This window comes from Panulirus ornatus, chromosome 12 (genome assembly GCF_036320965.1).
Source record: "Panulirus ornatus isolate Po-2019 chromosome 12, ASM3632096v1, whole genome shotgun sequence".
Taxonomy (NCBI): Eukaryota; Metazoa; Arthropoda; class Malacostraca; order Decapoda; family Palinuridae; genus Panulirus; species Panulirus ornatus.
In genome coordinates this window covers 68,562,269-68,582,082 of record NC_092235.1, presented here as the reverse complement: position 1 = coordinate 68,582,082, position 19,814 = coordinate 68,562,269, and the positions used below count along the sequence as shown (strand labels likewise).

The 19,814-nt window shown below is 40.2% G+C and overlaps 1 protein-coding gene across 11 annotated transcripts in view; it reads left to right on the top strand.

The window, feature by feature from the left end:
- Usp16-45 (ubiquitin specific protease 16/45) overlaps positions 1–19,814 on the top strand; it is a 186,060-nt gene that overhangs the window by 48,786 nt on the left and 117,460 nt on the right. For all 11 annotated transcript variants that reach the window (XM_071668163.1, XM_071668161.1, XM_071668162.1 and 8 more), the window contains 5 exons: positions 656–804; positions 4,316–4,467; positions 5,413–5,537; positions 13,053–13,195; positions 17,088–17,360. In XM_071668163.1, coding sequence (XP_071524264.1) covers positions 656–804; positions 4,316–4,467; positions 5,413–5,537; positions 13,053–13,195; positions 17,088–17,360 — 842 coding nt within the window. The remainder of the gene's footprint in view (positions 1–655; positions 805–4,315; positions 4,468–5,412; positions 5,538–13,052; positions 13,196–17,087; positions 17,361–19,814) is intronic.

Below are 19,814 nucleotides of genomic sequence, written 5' to 3'. Positions count from 1 at the left end.
TACTTTTTTTTGTCTTATCACTGTTATTTTCATGTAATGTACTAGGAATTTTTTGGGCTTTGCAGTTGGGTACCAGCCAAACAAAACCTGACAGGTTAGGCCCGTGAGGTATGTAGTTTTTGGGTGTAGTTTTGTTGGCACGGAATCGATTTATGGCGGAACTTACTCTGTGGTATAAGACATAATTTTTTTTATTTAAAGCTTTTTATTGGTCTGGGTAATATATTAATGCTAGCCCATCATAACCTTGACTTATAGCATATTATTATTGACTATTGTTGATGCAATTTGATATTTTTTTAAGTTTTGTTATCTACTTGCATAAATTTTGTTTTGGGTTTGGATTTGATAAAACTGCACTTTAATGTTATAATTTCTTTAAACTAAGCATTTCTCTATTAGTTTACAATGTAAAACTAACCTGTGTCTTTTAAGTGTATTATAAGTTAAAAAAATTTTGTAACATACTGTAGATTAGATTTATACCAAACAGTCGTATACTTATATTTTCTTGTGATTTAGAATGTATTAATATATTTATATTTAGAACACAATATGACTAGAAAATTTTAAGTCTGATTCATTGTAATTTATTCTTGATATTTTGCATTTAACTTTCATGAAAAATGTGCTGATTTATGTGCCTACTTTACAGAGTCAAAACCTTGTGGTCATGCCAGTAGGTCAGTCAACTTTAATCTGGTGAAGAAGTCATTAAAACAAGGTCAGGCAATTGGTGAATGCACTCAGTGTCGCAAGGGTCATCGATCAGAATTGGAAGATGAAGTGCCTAATAGTGTTTTAGTGAGTGTTCTTTTTGTTCATGGCAACAAGAATTACAAGGAAGACTTATAGGATGATTATTTTATTCCCTGTATGTTGTAGAAGATGACTTAAAGGGGAGGGAGATGGGGGCTGGAAATCCTCCCCCTCCCTCTTTTTTTACTTTTCCAAAACAAGGAACAGAGAAATGAGGATATTCCCGCTAAGGCTCAGTCCTCTGTTCTTAATGATGCCTCACTAATGCAGGAAATGGCAAATTTGTGTGAAAAAAAAGAAAAACTAAGACCATGTTTTAACTTTTTTTCATATGAGTGTAATAAGATGCTTTTAGCTCACTAAGGTGGGGAGATGGGTAGGTATTAAAATAAGATTAACAGAGTATTAGAGTTAAGAGTATTTTGTTTTAAATTGATTAAGAAATGTAGAGTGAGGAAATGGTGGTTAAATAAATTTGAAGGCAATCAGATTGCTAGCACTCTGAGAAGGGCACTGGAAGGGAAAACTTTGGGCTTGCATTTAAGATAAGCTTTGTTTAAAGGAGTGGTGCTGATTGTTTGTGAGTCTTTCAGAGTTCTTAGTTGGGACCGAGGGAGTTTATGAGATTTTAAGAAAGTGAATAAAGAATTAGATGAAGATTTTTGCCTTATGAAGAGATTGGTTGATAATGTAAGCATGCTGATTTGTGTGAACATTTTAGGGAGGATAACTGTAGAAGAAATTACAAGTTTGAGATGAAGACATGAAAGGGTATTGTTGATGGAATGAATCTGAAATATGCTTTGGCAATTGCATGTTTATGAGGTTTATTAAGCCACACTTTCGCTAAGGGCTCTGATCTTTTTGTCAGTTTTTGTACTATACGTAGGGAAGTTTTTCTTCCCATTTTTTTTGTACTTGGTCAATGTTTCCTGCATTAGTGAGGTAGCACCATAAACAGATGAAGAAAGGCCTCATTTGCTCACTTCCATTCTCTACCTGTCATGTGTAATCCATTGAAACCACAGCTACTTATCCACAACCTGGCCCCACAGACCTTTCCATGTTTTACCCCAGCTGCTTCACATTCTTTGGCTCAGTCTGTTGACAGCATGTCAACTGCTGTATACCACATCATTCCAGTTTCCTCAGTTTCGTGCACACCTTTCACTCTCTTGCATGTTCAGGCCTCAATCACTCAAAGTCTTTATCACTAACTTTCTGTTTCCAATTTGGTCTAATTCTTTTCCTTGTTCCTTCCACTTACACATATATATTCTCTTTGTTAACCTCTCCTCAGTCATTCTTTCCATAAGTCCAAACTATTGCAGCACACCCTCTTCAGCCATCTCAACTATTCTATTTTTATTGCCACACCTTGCTCTTACCCTTTTATTGCTTACTTAATCCAGCCACCCACAACACATATTGTCCTCAAACATTTCATTTTCAGCACATCCACATGCATTCCCTCTTCAGCCATCTCAACTATACTATTTTTATTGCCACACCTTGCTCTTACCCTTTTATTGCTTACTTGATCCAGCCACCCACACCACATATTGTAGTCAAACATTTCATTTCCAGCACATCAACATGCATTAGATGAAACAATCATAGGTATCACTTGAGTAAGTGTTACTTGAGTTGATATTTTGGGGATATGGGTAGATTTTTAGTGAATAGTAATATGTAGGGACCATTATGATTTAAGACAGTTATTTAGAGATATATATGGTCCCAGCTTAATGTCTGAGATGTGCTCTTTGATATCATAACAGAAGTACTTGATATTGGATCACATTTTATCACTCGAAGATTCAGTTGGATAAGGGTTGGCTATGTTCCTAGGGAGATTTCTCAACCTTATTTTCACATGGAAATGTAAATTAAGATGTTAAAAAGCATACAGTGTATTTCAGGTATATCATTAACCTATTGACTACTGATATCTCATACATGGGATGCTTTGCCTCTGACAGTGAATTGTGAGTGGTCCATATATGGTAGAAGTTGCTTCCTCATCATAAGCCTCCCCTGCTACCACCACCTAAAGATTTCCATTCATCTTTCTCATTTTTGTTAACTACAGATGATTCCATATAAATGAGAAAACAGTATTACTGTTTACTTTTTATACATTGGTGGACACTGCCACATCCAGAAATTGCCTGAGTGAGCTACTGTTGCCAAGGGTGTTTTTTATGAATGCTGTCAATATTCTCTGTCTACAATATATAATCAATTTTCATATAATCAATTTTGTTTATGGATGGGGTTGTTAGGGAGGTAAATGCAAGAGTCCTGGAAAGAGGGGCAAGTATGAAGTCTGTTGGGGATGAGAGAGCTTGGGAAGTGAGTCAGTTGTTGTTCGCTGATGATACAGCGCTGGTGGCTGATTCATGTGAGAAACTGCAGAAGCTGGTGACTGAGTTTGGTAAAGTGTGTGGAAGAAGAAAGTTAAGAGTAAATGTGAATAAGAGCAAGGTTATTAGGTACAGTAGGGGTGAGGGTCAAGTCAATTGGGAGGTGAGTTTGAATGGAGAAAAACTGGAGGAAGTGAAGTGTTTTAGATATCTGGGAGTGGATCTGTCAGCGGATGGAACCATGGAAGCGGAAGTGGATCATAGGGTGGGGGAGGGGGCGAAAATTTTGGGAGCCTTGAAAAATGTGTGGAAGTCGAGAACATTATCTCGGAAAGCAAAAATGGGTATGTTTGAAGGAATAGTGGTTCCAACAATGTTGTATGGTTGCGAGGCGTGGGCTATGGATAGAGATGTGCGCAGGAGGATGGATGTGCTGGAAATGAGATGTTTGAGGACAATGTGTGGTGTGAGGTGGTTTGATCGAGTAAGTAACGTAAGGGTAAGAGAGATGTGTGGAAATAAAAAGAGCGTGGTTGAGAGAGCAGAAGAGGGTGTTTTGAAATGGTTTGGGCACATGGAGAGAATGAGTGAGGAAAGATTGACCAAGAGGATATATGTGTCGGAGGTGGAGGGAACGAGGAGAAGAGGGAGACCAAATTGGAGGTGGAAAGATGGAGTGAAAAAGATTTTGTGTGATCGGGGCCTGAACATGCAGGAGGGTGAAAGGAAGGCAAGGAATAGAGTGAATTGGAGCGATGTGGTATACAGGAGTTGACGTGCTGTCAGTGGATTGAATCAAGGCATGTGAAGCGTCTGGGGTAAACCATGGAAGGCTGTGTAGGTATGTATATTTGCGTGTGTGGACGTATGTACATGTGTATGGGGGGGGGCCATTTCTTTCGTCTGTTTCCTTGCGCTACCTCGCAAACGCGGGAGACAGCGACAAAGTATGAAAAAAAAAAAAAAATAAAAATAAATAAATATTTGATAGCTAGAACACTGGATAGTGGGTCACTTGTTTCCAGGACCAGGTGTAGTGTATGGTAATGTGTTGTGACCATTATGATATAACACAGTTTTATAAAGAATAACCTTTGAAATTATCCATTAGCATATGCACTAAAAGTGAAAAGCTATTTTTGAGTAAGCAGATCATGTACAGTAATACCTGAAATATCTAAAACTTGCAGGATTCGTATGAACCTGTAATTTGGCTGTGCTTGTATTGTGGACATCAAGGCTGTGACCGCAATACACGGGAACAACACGCTCTTCTCCATTACCGAACGCCACGCTCTGACCCACACTGTCTTATACTTAATACTCAGGCCTGGAATGTTTGGTGAGTATGCCTATACACAGCAAGAGTTAGGTTTTTATTAATTTTACAGTATTGTGGGCAACAGTTTTTTGTTTTGCTGTTTGCATATCTTGTACTTTATGAAAAGTACACATAGCTATCCCCTGCATAACAGTTCATAGTGACATTTTGTACTTTACAACATTTTCTAATAAGGGAGTAAATTCGTATACTGTCTTGTAGCTTTTCATAGTTACAAGAGATTTGATTTTTTTCACATTTTACTATCTGAAATATTTTTGCCTTTAGTGATTAGATACTTCTAGTAATATTAAGATATATCTTTACTCATATATTTTATGATATCACAGCAAAATAGTATGTAATTAGCAATTTATCCTGTCTAAGATGGGAGTAATTTTATTCATGGAACACCATTTTTTGAACTGTCTCTAGTGTCACTCTATTGCTGTCTTTGATGATGAGCAAATTAAAGCTTCTGTCCATTTCTTGTAATTCAGATTTCTGAATTCTGGTACTGAAGAATGAAAAACTTTTTTTTTGTGTGGGTTTGCTATCTTGCAAACAAAGTTACTATTTCTTGTTTCCCACCATACCTTCTTATTGCTGATTCTTATTGGATGATAGTCAATGTTGGGGGAATATTCTTGTTCCAAAGAATTATGAGGTGGTCAGCCTGGTGCTGCCTGTCAGCTGATGGGGTGGTGATATCGTCACTAGGTGATGACTGCAGACTGGAAGGGAGTATAGAACTTGAAGCATAACTGCTGATTAGGTGTGTCGTGAATGGAGAGTGGCATTGACCTCACCATGTGATTGGAGGTTAGGGACTTCTCGTCCGTGGAGATTATAGATTCTCCCATAGTTTGTGGGATGCTGCCAATGAAAGAAACACTCTTTCATTTTTATAGACTCAATGTTTTTCAGTAAGATTTTTAAATATATTTGATAATTGTTTTCCCATAGGTGTTATGATTGTGACTCAGAAGTTCACCAAACCAGTTCCAAGAAACTTCATGACATTGTAGAATACATCAAAAGGCAGAAAGATATGGCCCCTCGGCGCACAGGCACTTCACAACCTGTTATTAGTAAGTAACAGTTGTGCTGATTATTGTTTGATGGGATATTCATTTGTTAAGCTTTGTTTTTGTAATTTTTTAATTTTCATGCTTGTCAATATCTTTTTGGCTCCATTTTTGGTTGATCTGTCTTTCATTTAGTGTGCATGTCATACTGACTTTACAGTTCCCCGCTGTGCCAGCACTTTCACTTATTATATGCCCACGTTAAAGATTCATTATGATTTTAGATGCTTTATGAATATAGCTGATGAAGTAAGGGGAGTGGGGGAGGAATGGGATGTATTTAGGGAATCAATGATGGATTGCGCAAAAGATGCTTGTGGCATGAGAAGAGTGGGAGGTGGGTTGATTAGAAAGGGTAGTGAGTGGTGGGATGAAGAAGTAAGATTATTAGTGAAAGAGAAGAGAGAGGCATTTGAACAATTTTTGCCGGGAAAAAATGAAATTGAGTGGGAGATGTATAAAAAAAAGAGACAGGAGGTCAAGAGAAAGGTGCAAGAGGTGAAAAAGAGGGCAAATGAGAGTTGGGGTGAGAGAGTATCATTAAATTTTAGGGAGAATAAAAAGATGTTCTGGAAGGAGGTAAATAAAGTGCGTAAGACAAGGGAGCAAATGGGAACTTCAGTGAAGGGCGCAAATGGGGAGGTGATAACAAGTAGTGGTGATATGAGGAGATGGAGTGAGTATTTTGAAGGTTTGTTGAATGTGTTTGATGATAGAGTGGCAGATATAGGGTGTTTTGGTCGAGGTGGTGTGCAAAGTGAGAGGGTTAGGGAAAATGATGTGGTAAATAGAGAAGAGGTAGTAAAAGCTTTGCGGAAGATGAAAGCCGGCAAGGCAGCAGGTTTGGATGGTATTGCAGTGGAATTTATTAAAAAAGGTGGTGACTGTATTATTGACTGGTTGGTAAGGTTATTTAATGTATGTGTGACTCGTGGTGAGGTGCCTGAGGATTGGCGGAATGCGTGCATAGTGCCATTGTACAAAGGCAAAGTTGATAAGAGTGAGTGCTCAAATTACAGAAGTATAAGTTTGTTGAGTATTCCTGGTAAATTATATGGGAGGGTATTGATTGAGAGGGTGAAGGCATGTATAGAGCATCAGATTGGGGAAGAGCAGTGTGGTTTCAGAAGTGGTAGAGGATGTGTGGATCAGGTGTTTGCTTTGAGAAATACTTAGAAAAGCAAATGGATTTGTATGTAGCATTTATGGATCTGGAGAAGGCATATGATAGAGTTGATAGAGATGCTCTGTGGAAGGTATTAAGAATATATGGTGTGGGAGGAAAGCTGTTAGAAGCAGTGAAAAGTTTTTATCGAGGATGTAAGGCATGTGTACGTGTAGGAAGAGAGGAAAGTGATTGGTTCTCAATGAATGTAGGTTTGCGGCAGGGGTGTGTGATGTCTCCTTGGTTGTAAAATTTGTTTATGGATGGGGTTGTTAGGGAGGTGAATGCAAGAGTTTTGGAAAGAGGGGCAAGTATGAAGTCTGTTGGGGATGAGAGAGCTTGGGAAGTGAGTCAGTTGTTGTTCGCTGATGATACAGCGCTGGTGGCTGATTCATGTGAGAAACTGCAGAAGCTGGTGACTGAGTTTGGTAAAGTGTGTGAAAGAAGAAAGTTAAGAGTAAATGTGAATAAGAGCAAGGTTATTAGGTACAGTAGGGTTGAGGGTCAAGTCAATTGGGAGGTAAGTTTGAATGGAGAAAAACTGGAGGAAGTGAAGTGTTTTAGATATCTGGGCGTGGATCTGGCAGCGGATGGAACCATGGAAGCGGAAGTGGATCATAGGGTGGGGGAGGGGGCGAAAATTCTGGGAGCCTTGAAGAATGTGTGGAAGTCGAGAACATTATCTCGGAAAGCAAAAATGGGTATGTTTGAAGGAATAGTGGTTCCAACAATGTTGTATGGTTGCGAGGCGTGGGCTATGGATAGAGTTGTGCGCAGGAGGATTGATGTGCTGGAAATGAGATGTTTGAGGACAATGTGTGGTGTGAGGTGGTTTGATCAAGTAAGTAACGTAAGGGTAAGAGAGATTCGTGGAAATAAAAAGAGCGTGGTTGAGAGAGCAGAAGAGGGTGTTTTGAAATGGTTTGGGCACATGGAGAGAATGAGTGAGGAAAGATTGACCAAGAGGATATATGTGTCGGAGGTGGAGGGAACGAGGAGAAGTGGGAGACCAAATTGGAGGTGGAAAGATGGAGTGAAAAAGATTTTGTGTGATCGGGGCCTGAACATGCAGGAGGGTGAAAGGAGGGCAAGGAATAGAGTGAATTGGATCGATGTGGTATACCGGGGTTGACGTGCTGTCAGTGGGTTGAATCAGGGCATGTGAAGCATCTGGGGTAAACCATGGAAAGCTGTGTAGGTATGTATATTTGCGTGTGTGGACGTATGTATATACATGTGTATGGGGGTGGGTTGGGCCATTTCTTTCGTCTGTTTCCTTGCGCTACCTCGCAAACGCGGGAGACAGCGACAAAGCAAGAAAAAAAAATGAATATAGCTGGTTTAAACCTGTGTATCAGAGTGTTACGTTTTTACAGTTTACCGATGTGGAAACATTATGCATTGTATGTAGAGATATACAGATACCAAACGTTTAGGTGATACTGACACCAAAACTGGTTTTATTGCCAATTCTGATATCTTTGAAATATGTAATCACCTCATACCACTTAATGTTCTGAAACATTTCATTTCCAACACATCCACCCTCCTCTACACAACCTCACCTATAGCCCATGCCTTATATCCATACAATATCGTTGGGACTACTGTAACTACTATAACATCCCATTTCCACCCTACCAGATAAAGACTCCTCTTTGCACACTTTCCTCAATACTTCAAGAGCGTTTGCTCGCTCATCCACCCTATGACTCACCTCTTCCATGGTTCCCTTCACTGCCATGTACATTCTCATTTATCTAGTAAGACTTTACTTCATTCAAATTTTCTTCCATTTAGACTTACACCCCAATTAACCTGTCCCTCTACTCTGCTAAATTTATGAGACTTGCTTTTATTTATGAATATTCACAAGTTAATGCTTCATATACTCTCCCAAACTCAGACACCAACATTTGCAGTTTCTCATTCAAACCTCCCACCAGTGCTTTGTCCCTGGCGCACAGCAACTGCCTAACTTCCCGAGCCACCTCACCCCTTGTAGACTGTATACTTGCTTTCTTCTCTCCAAGACCTTTGCATTTACCTCTCTCACCACCCAATCCATAAACAAATCAAACAGCCATGGTGACACTCACCCCCTCTGCAGAACAACTTTCACCTGAAACCACTGACTCTTCTCATTACCTACTTGCACACACCCCACCTTGCACTCGTGATAAAAACTTCTCACTGCATCTAGTAGGTTTCCTCCCACACCATGTATCTGTGAGACCTTCCACAAAGCATCTCTCTCAGCCATGTCTGATGCATTCATCAGAACCATAAATGCTACTTGGAATTCCTTTTGTTTCTTTAATTATTTCTTACTAAAATTCTTCAATGCAAACACGTAGTCCACCCATCCAGGACCACTTTGAAAGCACATTGGTCCTCTGTAATCTGTTGCTCTGTGCAAGCCACCACCCCTGTCAATTACCATTCTCCCATGTGACCTACTAGGTATGCTGAACAAAATTATACCTTTGTAATTTGAACATTCAGCTTTGTCTTCCTTGCCTTAATACAGTGGCAACAGTCCACAGACATCTCACTTGTTCCCTCCACCTCTGACACATATATCTTCTTTGTCAATCTTTCCTCAAATTCTCTCCATATGCCCACACCATTTCAACACACCCTCTTCTGCTCTCTCAGCCACACCCTCTCTATTTTGACACAACTGTCTTATCCTTTCATTACTTGAAACCACCTCACACCACATATTGTCCTCAAACATTTCCTATACATCCACCCTCCTCCATATAACCCTATCTATAGCCCATGCCTCACAACCATATAACATTGTTGGAACTACTATTCCTTCAAACTTGCCAATTTTTGCTCTCCAAGATAACATTCTCTCCTTCCACACATTATTAATTGCCCTCAGAACCTTTTTACCCCCTCTCCCACCCCATAACTCATTTATGCTTCCATGGTTCCATCCGCTGCTAAGTCCACTCCCAGGTATATCATCCACTTCACTTCCTCCAGTTTTTCTCCATTCAGACTTACATCCCAGTTAACTTGTCCCTCAACCCTGCTGAACCTAATGACCTTGCTCTTATTCACATTTACTCTGAACTTTCTCCTTTCACACACTTCTCCAAACTCAAGTCACCAACTTCTGCAGTTTCTCATATGAATCAGCCTTCAGAGCTGTATCATCGGCAAACAAAAACTGATTCACTTCCCAAGCCCTCTCATCCTCAACAGACTACATACTTGCCCCTCTCTCCAAAACTCTTGCATTTACCTCCCTAACCACCCCATCCATAAACAAATTAAACAACCATAGGGATATCACACATCCCTGCTGCAAACTGACATTCACTTGGAACCAATCACTCTCCACTCTTCCTACTCATACACATGCCTTACAGCCTTGGTAAAGACTTTTCACCACTTCTAGCAACTTACCTCCCACTCTTTATACTCTTAAAACCTTCCACTAAGCATCTCTGTTAACTCTTATCATATGCCTTCTCTAGATCCATAAATGCTACATACATCCATCTGTCTCTCTAAGTATTTCTCACACACACTCTTCAAAGCAAACACCTGATCCACACATCCTCTACCACTTCTGAAACCACACTGCTCTTCCCCAATCTGATGCTCTGTATGTGCCTTCACCCTCTCAGTCAATACCCTCCCAAACAATTTCCTTGGAATACTCAACAAACTTATGCCCCTGTAGTTTGAACATTCACCTTTATCCCCTTGGCCTTTGTACAGTGGCCCTGTGCATGCATTTCGCCAATCCTCAGGCACTTCACCATGGTCTATACATATATTGAAAATCCTTACCAACCAGTCAACAACACAGTCACCCCCTTTTTAATAAATTCCACTGCAGTACTATCCAAACCCGCCACCTTGCCAGATTTCATCTTTCTCAAAGCTTTCACTACCTCTTCTCTCTTTATCAAATCATTCTTCCTGACCCTTTCACTTTGCACACCACCTCAACCAAAACACCTTATATCTGCTACTCTATCATCAAACATTCAACAAACCTTCAAAATACTCACTCCATCTCCTTCTCACTTCATCACTACCAGTTATTAGCACCAGGGAAACAGACAAAAAAGGCCACATTCTTTCACTCTCAGTCTCTAGCTGTCATGTGTAATGCACCAAAACCACAGCTCCCCATCCACATCCAGGCCCCACAGACCTTTCCATGGTTTACCCCAGACGTTTCACATGCCCTGGTTCAGTCTACTGACAGCCCGTCTACCCTGGTATACCTTGTTGTCCCAATTCATTCTGTTCCTTGCATGCCTCTCACCCTTCTGCTTGTTCAGGCCTCGATCTCTCAAAATCTTTTTCACTCCATCCTTCCACCTCCAATTTGGTCTCCCACTTCTCCTTGTTCCCTCCACCTTTGCCACATATATCCACTTTGTCAGTCTTTCCTCACTGATTCTCTCCATATGTCCAAACCATTTCAACACACCCTCTTCTGCTGTCTCACTTGGGGAGGAGTCACTTCTCTGGAACTTTGCATTTAAGTGGTAAAGAGAAGCAAAAATCATGGGCAAACTTTGGTTAATAAAACCTTTTTTCTGTTTAAAAGTGGGTCATATCAAATCACACACAAAGATTGCGATATATATCGTGTCAAATAATGCATCAACATCAAACAGACGTGTCAGCAATGAAAGTTTCCAAAAGCAATACAAGGCATACATTTTCTTAATGCTGTGCATACTGTATTCTGCTGCAGAGGATCTTACAAACATCTGCATGAACGATTAAGTTATTTTGGAGCCTTAGCATGGGTTACCAGCTCTGTAAAAACAGCCATTGTTCAAGACATACACATGCACCCAAAAATACCAACAAACACACGTGCAAAAATATACCATATAGACACAGCTGCATCAGTTAGCAAACAGGTGTTATTGTGGAACTGGGCAATGCTAGTAAGATATCATTCAACTTGGCATGTGCTGAAAAAATTTTCAGGTTAACACTTAAATACCAAGCTTAACACTCTGGTCTTGTATGATACACTTATACTGGCTTAAGGTATATCAGATGTTAGTGTCCAAATTTAAAAGGCAGAACATTCGTTATCGGAAAACTGACAGTATGAGTGGGTAAAAATACTTTAAAATGAAAATCTGAATTTCTAATCATCCTAATTCCTGTAAAAGACTTATCACATTACTGTTTTGATAATTATCTGAATACTCAAATTATCTTGAAGAAAAAGCAAGAATACCTTCAAGGAGGCATCATTTTTAAAACTGCTTAATTCTAACTCACCATAAACTGATAAACAAAAATATTTCTAAAGATAAGTGTAGGCGACACTGAAAAGTTGTTCTTAAAACTCAGTCAGTCATGGTCTTATTTAATGTAGAGAATATACTGGCACAAAATATACTGTCTCTTAAGATTCCAACATGGAACATAATGAAATATGAAAATTCATTATTCATATTACATGCAATACATACAAGAACCTTTTGAAGTGAGGTAGCACCAGGAAACAGACGATGAATGGCCCATCCACTCATATACACGTCTATACATATAAACACCCTTACATGCACGTATATATACATATACATATCACCATATATACATGCATGTACACATATACACATTGGCACTACCCCACCCCACAGGAAACAGTATCACTACCCCTGCTTCAGTGAGTTAGTGCCAGGAAAACAGACAATAAAGGCCACATTCATTCACAGTCAATCTCTAGCTGTCTTTCTTAATGCACCAAAACCACAGCTCTCTATCCACATCCTGGCCCCCAGACCTTTCAATGGTTTACCCGAGATGTTTCACATTCCCTGGTTCAGTCCATTGACAGCACGTCAACTCCAGTATACCACATCGTTCCAATTCACTCTATTCCTTGCATGCTTTTCACCCTCCTGTATGTTCAGGCCCTGATCGCTCAAAATATATATGCACAACTCCAGTTTATGTGGGGTTTTATCACAACTGATGAGGTGAACTTCTAGGGAAACAGAAGCAGTTAGATATTTGCATACTATTAGGCATGCAAAGTTCTTCCCTCCCGTTTTGTAATATTTTTATTACATTAACATTTTTTGCTTGTAGTTACCAGCAAGTTAATTAATGTATCAGTGGCTAATTGACTAAAGTAATTTAGGGATAGGTAGTTTAAGAAATATATGACTAGATTTCTCAGTTAATATACAAATAGATTTCTCAGTTCTCTCAAAAGAATTTACTGCAGCAATCTTGCTAATATCCATTGGTAATTATTGAATATTTTATGTGCAAAATTTTGCTTAGGTGATGTTCCCTACATTATGGATTGGAGCTCATGAAAAAAAAAAATTCTGTGCTTCCAGGTTCACCAAATTTTTGTGGGCCAGAATCTGGCTCTGTCACCGTTGCCAAAGGTTCTGTGAGTTCATTTGATGACAACACCAAAGCAGCAAAAAACCAGCGGAATGTACAGGCTAGTGTACTTGCATCTTTACCAAAAGTAAAGGTAGATATTTCATACTTATCATTTTATTTATATTGTATCCCTTAGAGGTGTTATATATGGTACTACATCTTTCCTAATTTTACAGTTTACATCTTTCTTTGACTTCCTAAGCCCTTCCCTTGAGGCTGTGACATCCTCTCACCTACAAACCAAGATCCTCTTCCTAGGGGATATCAACGTTCACCATAGGAAATGCTTGAATTCCTTCCATACAGATGGTAGAGGGACGGGAGCCCTCATGTTCTCTATTCTCAGTGATATTGAGCATTCATGACCACTGTGACCACTCCTACTATTCTGGATCTGTTTTCCACCTCTGTTCACACTGTTGATACACAGTCTTGCCTCAATTGGTTCATCTGACCAGTTTTCATAGATATGTCTTTTAATAGCACCTACCCTTCAGGGAGCCTCTTTTAAATTTAAATATTGGCACCTCAACAAAGCTGACTGGAATAATGTACAGAGAATTCTTTTCTGATTTCCATGGGTAGATTACTGTCTCCTATTAGATGATGCTTCTATCGCTGCCTAAGGCTTAGCAGATGTTATGGTGGCAGGAATGGACTCATTTATCCCCTTTTCCTCCTAAATGATCTTTTCTTCCAGTCCATGGTTGAACCAATCCTGTTCTGAGGCCATTCAGGCAAGGGACCAGCATAAGTGTTATTCAAACATATTCATGCTTCATCTTTAGTCTGTCATGCCTTTTTGTATTATAATTTTACTCATACTGCTTAGTTCCTACACTTGTCCTGTTAACTATATGGGGCATTAGTTTTATTAGGATTTTGTTCAGATTGTCAAATATTGTTTTTCATTCCACTTGATTACCATTTCCCTTTTGGTCGCCTTCTACGACATGCAGGGAATACATGGGAAGTATTCTTTCTCCCCTATCCCGAGGGATAACATAAATACACACACATTATTTTTTTTTTTATTATACTTTGTCGCTGTCTCCCGCGTTTGCGAGGTAGCGCAAGGAAACAGACGAAAGAAATGGCCCAACCCCCCCCCATACACATGTATATACATACGTCCACACACGCAAATATACATACCTACACAGCTTTCCATGGTTTACCCCAGACGCTTCACATGCCTTGATTCAATCCACTGACAGCACGTCAACCCCTGTATACCACATCGCTCCAATTCACTCTATTCCTTGCCCTCCTTTCACCCTCCTGCATGTTCAGGCCCCGATCACACAAAATCTTTTTCCCTCCATCTTTCCACCTCCAATTTGGTCTCCCTCTTCTCCTCGTTCCCTCCACCTCCGACACATATATCCTCTTGGTCAATCTTTCCTCACTCATTCTCTCCATGTGCCCAAACCACTTCAAAACACCCTCTTCTGCTCTCTCAACCACGCTCTTTTTATTTCCACACATCTCTCTTACCCTTACGTTACTCACTCGATCACACCACCTCACACCACACATTGTCCTCAAACATCTCATTTCCAGCACATCCATCCTTCTGCGCACAACTCTATCCATAGCCCACGCCTCGCAACCATACAACATTGTTGGAACCACTATTCCTTCAAACATACCCATTTTTGCTTTCCGAGATAATGTTCTCGACTTCCACACATTCTTCAAGGCCCCCAGAATTTTCGCCCCCTCCCCCACCCTATGATCCACTTCCGCTTCCATGGTTCCATCCGCTGCCAGATCCACTCCCAGATATCTAAAACACTTCACTTCCTCCAGTTTTTCTCCATTCAAACTCACCTCCCAATTGACTTGACCCTCAACCCTACTGTACCTAATAACCTTGCTCTTATTCACATTTACTCTTAACTTTCTTCTTCCACACACTTTACCAAACTCAGTCACCAGCTTCTGCAGTTTCTCACATGAATCAGCCACCAGCGCTGTATCATCAGCGAACAACAACTGACTCACTTCCCAAGCTCCCTCATCCCCAACAGACTTCATACTTGCCCCTCTTTCCAAAACTCTTGCATTTACCTCCCTAACAACCCCATCCATAAACAAATTAAACAACCATGGAGACATCACACACCCCTGCCGCAAACCTACATTCACTGAGAACCAACCACTTTCCTCTCTTCCTACACGTACACATGCCTTACATCCTCGATAAAAACTTTTCACTGCTTCTAACAACTTTCCTCCCACACCATATATTCTTAATACCTTCCACAGAGCATCTCTATCAACTCTATCATATGCCTTCTCCAGATCCATGAATGCTACATACAAATCCATTTGCTTTTGTAAGTATTTCTCACATACATTCTTCAAAGCAAACACCTGATCCACACATCCTCTACCACTTCTGAAACCACACTGCTCTTCCCCAATCTGATGCTCTGTACATGCCTTCACCCTCTCAATCAATACCCTCCCATATGATTTACCAGGAATACTCAACAAACTTATACCTCTGTAATTTGAGCACTCACTCTTATCCCCTTTGCCTTTGTACAATGGCACTATGCACGCATTCCGCCAATCCTCAGGCACCTCACCATGAGTCATACATACATTAAATAACCTTACCAACCAGTCAACAATACAGTCACCCCCTTTTTTAATAAATTCCACTGCAATACCATCCAAACCTGCTGCCTTGCCGGCTTTCATCTTCCGCAAAGCTTTCACTATCTCTTCTCTGTTTACCAAATCATTTTCCCTAACCCTCTCACTTTGCACACCACCTCGACCAAAACACCTTATATCTGCCACTCTATCATCAAACACATTCAACAAACCTTCAAAATACTCACTCCATCTCCTTCTCACATCACCACTACTTGTTATCACCTCCCCATTTGCGCCCTTCACTGAAGTTCCCATTTGCTCCCTTGTCTTACGCACTTTATTTACCTCCTTCCAGAACATCTTTTTATTCTCCCTAAAATTTAATGATACTCTCTCACCCCAACTCTCATTTGCCCTTTTTTTCACCTCTTGCACCTTTCTCTTGACCTCCTGTCTCTTTCTTTTATACATCTCCCACTCAATTGCATTTTTTCCCTGCAAAAATTGTCCAAATGCCTCTCTCTTCTCTTTCACTAATACTCTTACTTCTTCATCCCACCACTCACTACCCTTTCTAATCAACCTAATCCCACTCTTCTCATGCCACAAGCATCTTTTGCGCAATCCATCACTGATTCCCTAAATACATCCCATTCCTCCCCCACTCCCCTTACTTCCATTGTTCTCACCTTTTTCCATTCTGTACTCAGTCTCTCCTGGTACTTCCTCACACAGGTCTCTTTCCCAAGCTCACTTACTCTCACCACCCTCTTCACCCCAACATTCACTCTTCTTTTCTGAAAACCCATACAAATCTTCACCTTAGCCTCCACAAGATAATGATCAGACATCCCTCCAGTTGCACCTCTCAGCACATTAACATCCAAAAGTACATATACATATCAACATATACACTTATACATACATACACATAAACATACACAGACGTATACATATATACACATGTATATATTCATACTTGTTTGCCTTTATCCATTCCCGGTGCCACCCTGCCCCACAGGAAACAGAATCGCTACCCCCTGCACCAGCAAGGTAGCGCCAAGAAAACAGACACAAATAGGCCACATTCGTTCACACTCAGTCTTTATCTGTCATGTGTAATGCACAGAAACCACAGCTCCCTCTCCATTTTGCTAAATATTAAAGGATGTTTCAAATGTTGTTTTTGCATAAAAGTTGGAATTTGAATTTATTTGAGCTAGGATGATATGATCAAACTGTATGAAGCAGTTCTGCTTGAGGCAGTTTGGTTTCACTTTAGAATATCTTTCAAGAGAGGTGAAGGATCTGTTTCAGTGTAATGTGTGACTTGAATTTGTTTTTCATCTTCTAATAATATGTTATTTTACCAGGGTTTATGCAACTTAGGAAACACCTGCTTCTTCAACTCTGTAATGCAAAGCCTGGCTCAGACACATTACCTGACACAGTTATTGGATGTTCAGTGTCAGAGTGGTCAGCGTGTGTACCTCCCAGGGCGTGTAAAGTCTTCTGAATTTTCTCTTGATGGCAAAAGTAATGGGGAAGCTCAGCAAGAAAAGCACACTATGGAAAATGGCCGAATTCAGCAGAGACAAAAAGAAAGCACAGAACGAAATGAAGATGATGATGATGATATGGAGTTGGCAAGTTTTATATTGATTTTGGTTTTGTTTCACAATGCAAATTTAAGATATGTGCTTTTGTTTCTTGATAGGAATATTTATGCTGAAAGCTGTTGAATATAATCTAACATGAACATATGTAAATATGTCATATTATGCAATTTGGTATGAAAATATGTAAATGTGTCATATAGTGCATTTTGGTATGAAAATATGTAAATGTGTCAGATTGTGCATTTGGAGATTTCCTCCATTTTTAAGGAAAGCACATGCTTCTTGGTCCAAGGGAGGCTCTGTGTTGGAATTTCCTTCATTAATTTAGATAGATCACGTGAATTTAGTACTACCACTTTGTGAGGCAGCAGTCTTGATGCTTTAATAATTCATGATAGGATGGATGATTGCTCTGCAAGGTAACCCTGGGCTAGGGAAGCCTCAGGGTTATGGTTACACTCAGTGAACCATAGAAATTGAGAGAATTGTATTAATGAGTCACAGAGTGTATGACATTTATTGGCATTTCAGGATGTAGAAATGCAAGTAGAATTATTTGTTGATTTACATTTCAAAGTAGAAATAGATTTGTATTCAACTAGGTACACCATAAAAACATTAAGTAGCAACTTGGTTGCATAACTCTCAACATCAAGAGTGTAAATAGTGTTTCAACTGACAAACAGTCACTCTAAAGCCATCCCTTGCAGCACAATCATGGATGGTACTATACCAACACAAAAGGTCTGGAGGAGGAAAACAAAGAATGAACCAGAAATGAGATAGTTGAGTTACATGGAAAGGCTAGAGGCATTAAATTTGCCCAGGATGGAAGGGAGGAAAGTGAGGGTTGACATGATTACAAATTTAAAGGATTTTAAACTGGAGTAATCATTTAGACTGTGACCAGTTCTTTGAAGTATGTGGGGATGGAACTATGGTCTGTGGCAGTGGTGTGTGTGATGTCACCATGGTTGTTCAATTTGTTTATGGGTGGGTTGGTGAGGGAGATAATTACAGAAGTCTTGGAGAGAGGGATGAGTATACAGTCTGTGGGGGATGTGAGGACCTGTGAAGTGAGTCACTTGTTGTTTGCTGATGACAGAACACTCTTGGCAGATTTGAGTGAAAAACTATAGAGGTTCATGCCTCAGTTTCGAAGAGTGTCTGAAAGGAGAAATTTGAGAGTGAATGTGAATGAAAGCCAAGTTATTAAGTTTAGCAGGGTTGAGGGAGAGGTTAGTTGAGATGTGAGCTTGAATGCAGAATAATTGGAGGAAGTGAAGTGTTTTAGATATCTGAGAGTGGACATGGCAGCAAACTGAACCGTGGAAGCAGAAATAGCCAGTGCGGGGAAGGGGACGAAGGTTCTGGGAGCACTGAAGAATGTGTGGAAAGAGGGAACTTTATCTAGGAGGGAAAAAATGGAACCATGGAAGCGGAAGTGGATCATAGGGTGGGGGAGGGGGCGAAAATTCTGGGAGCCTTGAAGAATGTGTGGAAGTCGAGAACATTATCTCGGAAAGCAAAAATGGGTATGTTTGAAGGAATAGTGGTTCCAACAATGTTGTATGGTTGCGAGGCGTGGGCTATGGATAGAGTTGTGCGCAGGAGGATGGATGTGCTGGAAATGAGATGTTTGAGGACAATGTGTGGTGTGAGGTGGTTTGATCGAGTAAGTAACGTAAGGGTAAGAGAGATGTGTGGAAATAAAAAGAGCGTGGTTGAGAGAGCAGAAGAGGGTGTTTTGAAATGGTTCTGGCACATGGAGAGAATGAGTGAGGAAAGATTGACCAAGAGGATATATGTGTCGGAGGTGGGGGGAACGAGGAGAAGAGGGAGACCAAATTGGAGGTGGAAGGATGGAGTGAAAAAGATTTTGTGTAATCGGGGCCTGAACATGCAGGAGGGTGAAAGGAGGGCAAGGAATAGAGTGAATTGGAGCGATGTGGTATACCGGGGTTGACGTGCTGTCAGTGGATTGAATCAAGGCATGTGAAGCGTCCGGGGTAAACCATGGAAAGCTGTGTAGGTATGTATATTTGCGTGTGTGGACGTATGTATATACATGTGTATGGGGGTGGGTTGGGCCATTTCTTTTGTCTGTTTCCTTGCGCTACCTCTCAAACGCGGGAGACAGCAAAAAAAAAAAAAAATTGAAGGAATAGTAGTCCCTACAATATTATATTGATGCAAAGCATGGGCTGTAGGCAAGGCTGTCTGGAGGAGGGTGGATGTGTTGGCAATGAAATATTTAAGGACATGTGTGGTATGAATTGGTTTGACACAGCACAACATCTTGTCTCATTTCATGTTTACATATCTGAGTGAAGTTGAAAATTAAACCCCTTTCTTTTTGGCCAAAAATTTCACCGTTTGATTTCAGAATGATTCCATTTTTCATGCACTCTTTATGCTTTTTGCTCACCTGAATTTATTCAAAATCTTTTGGATCTCTTTAGGAATTTCCTAGGAAATCAT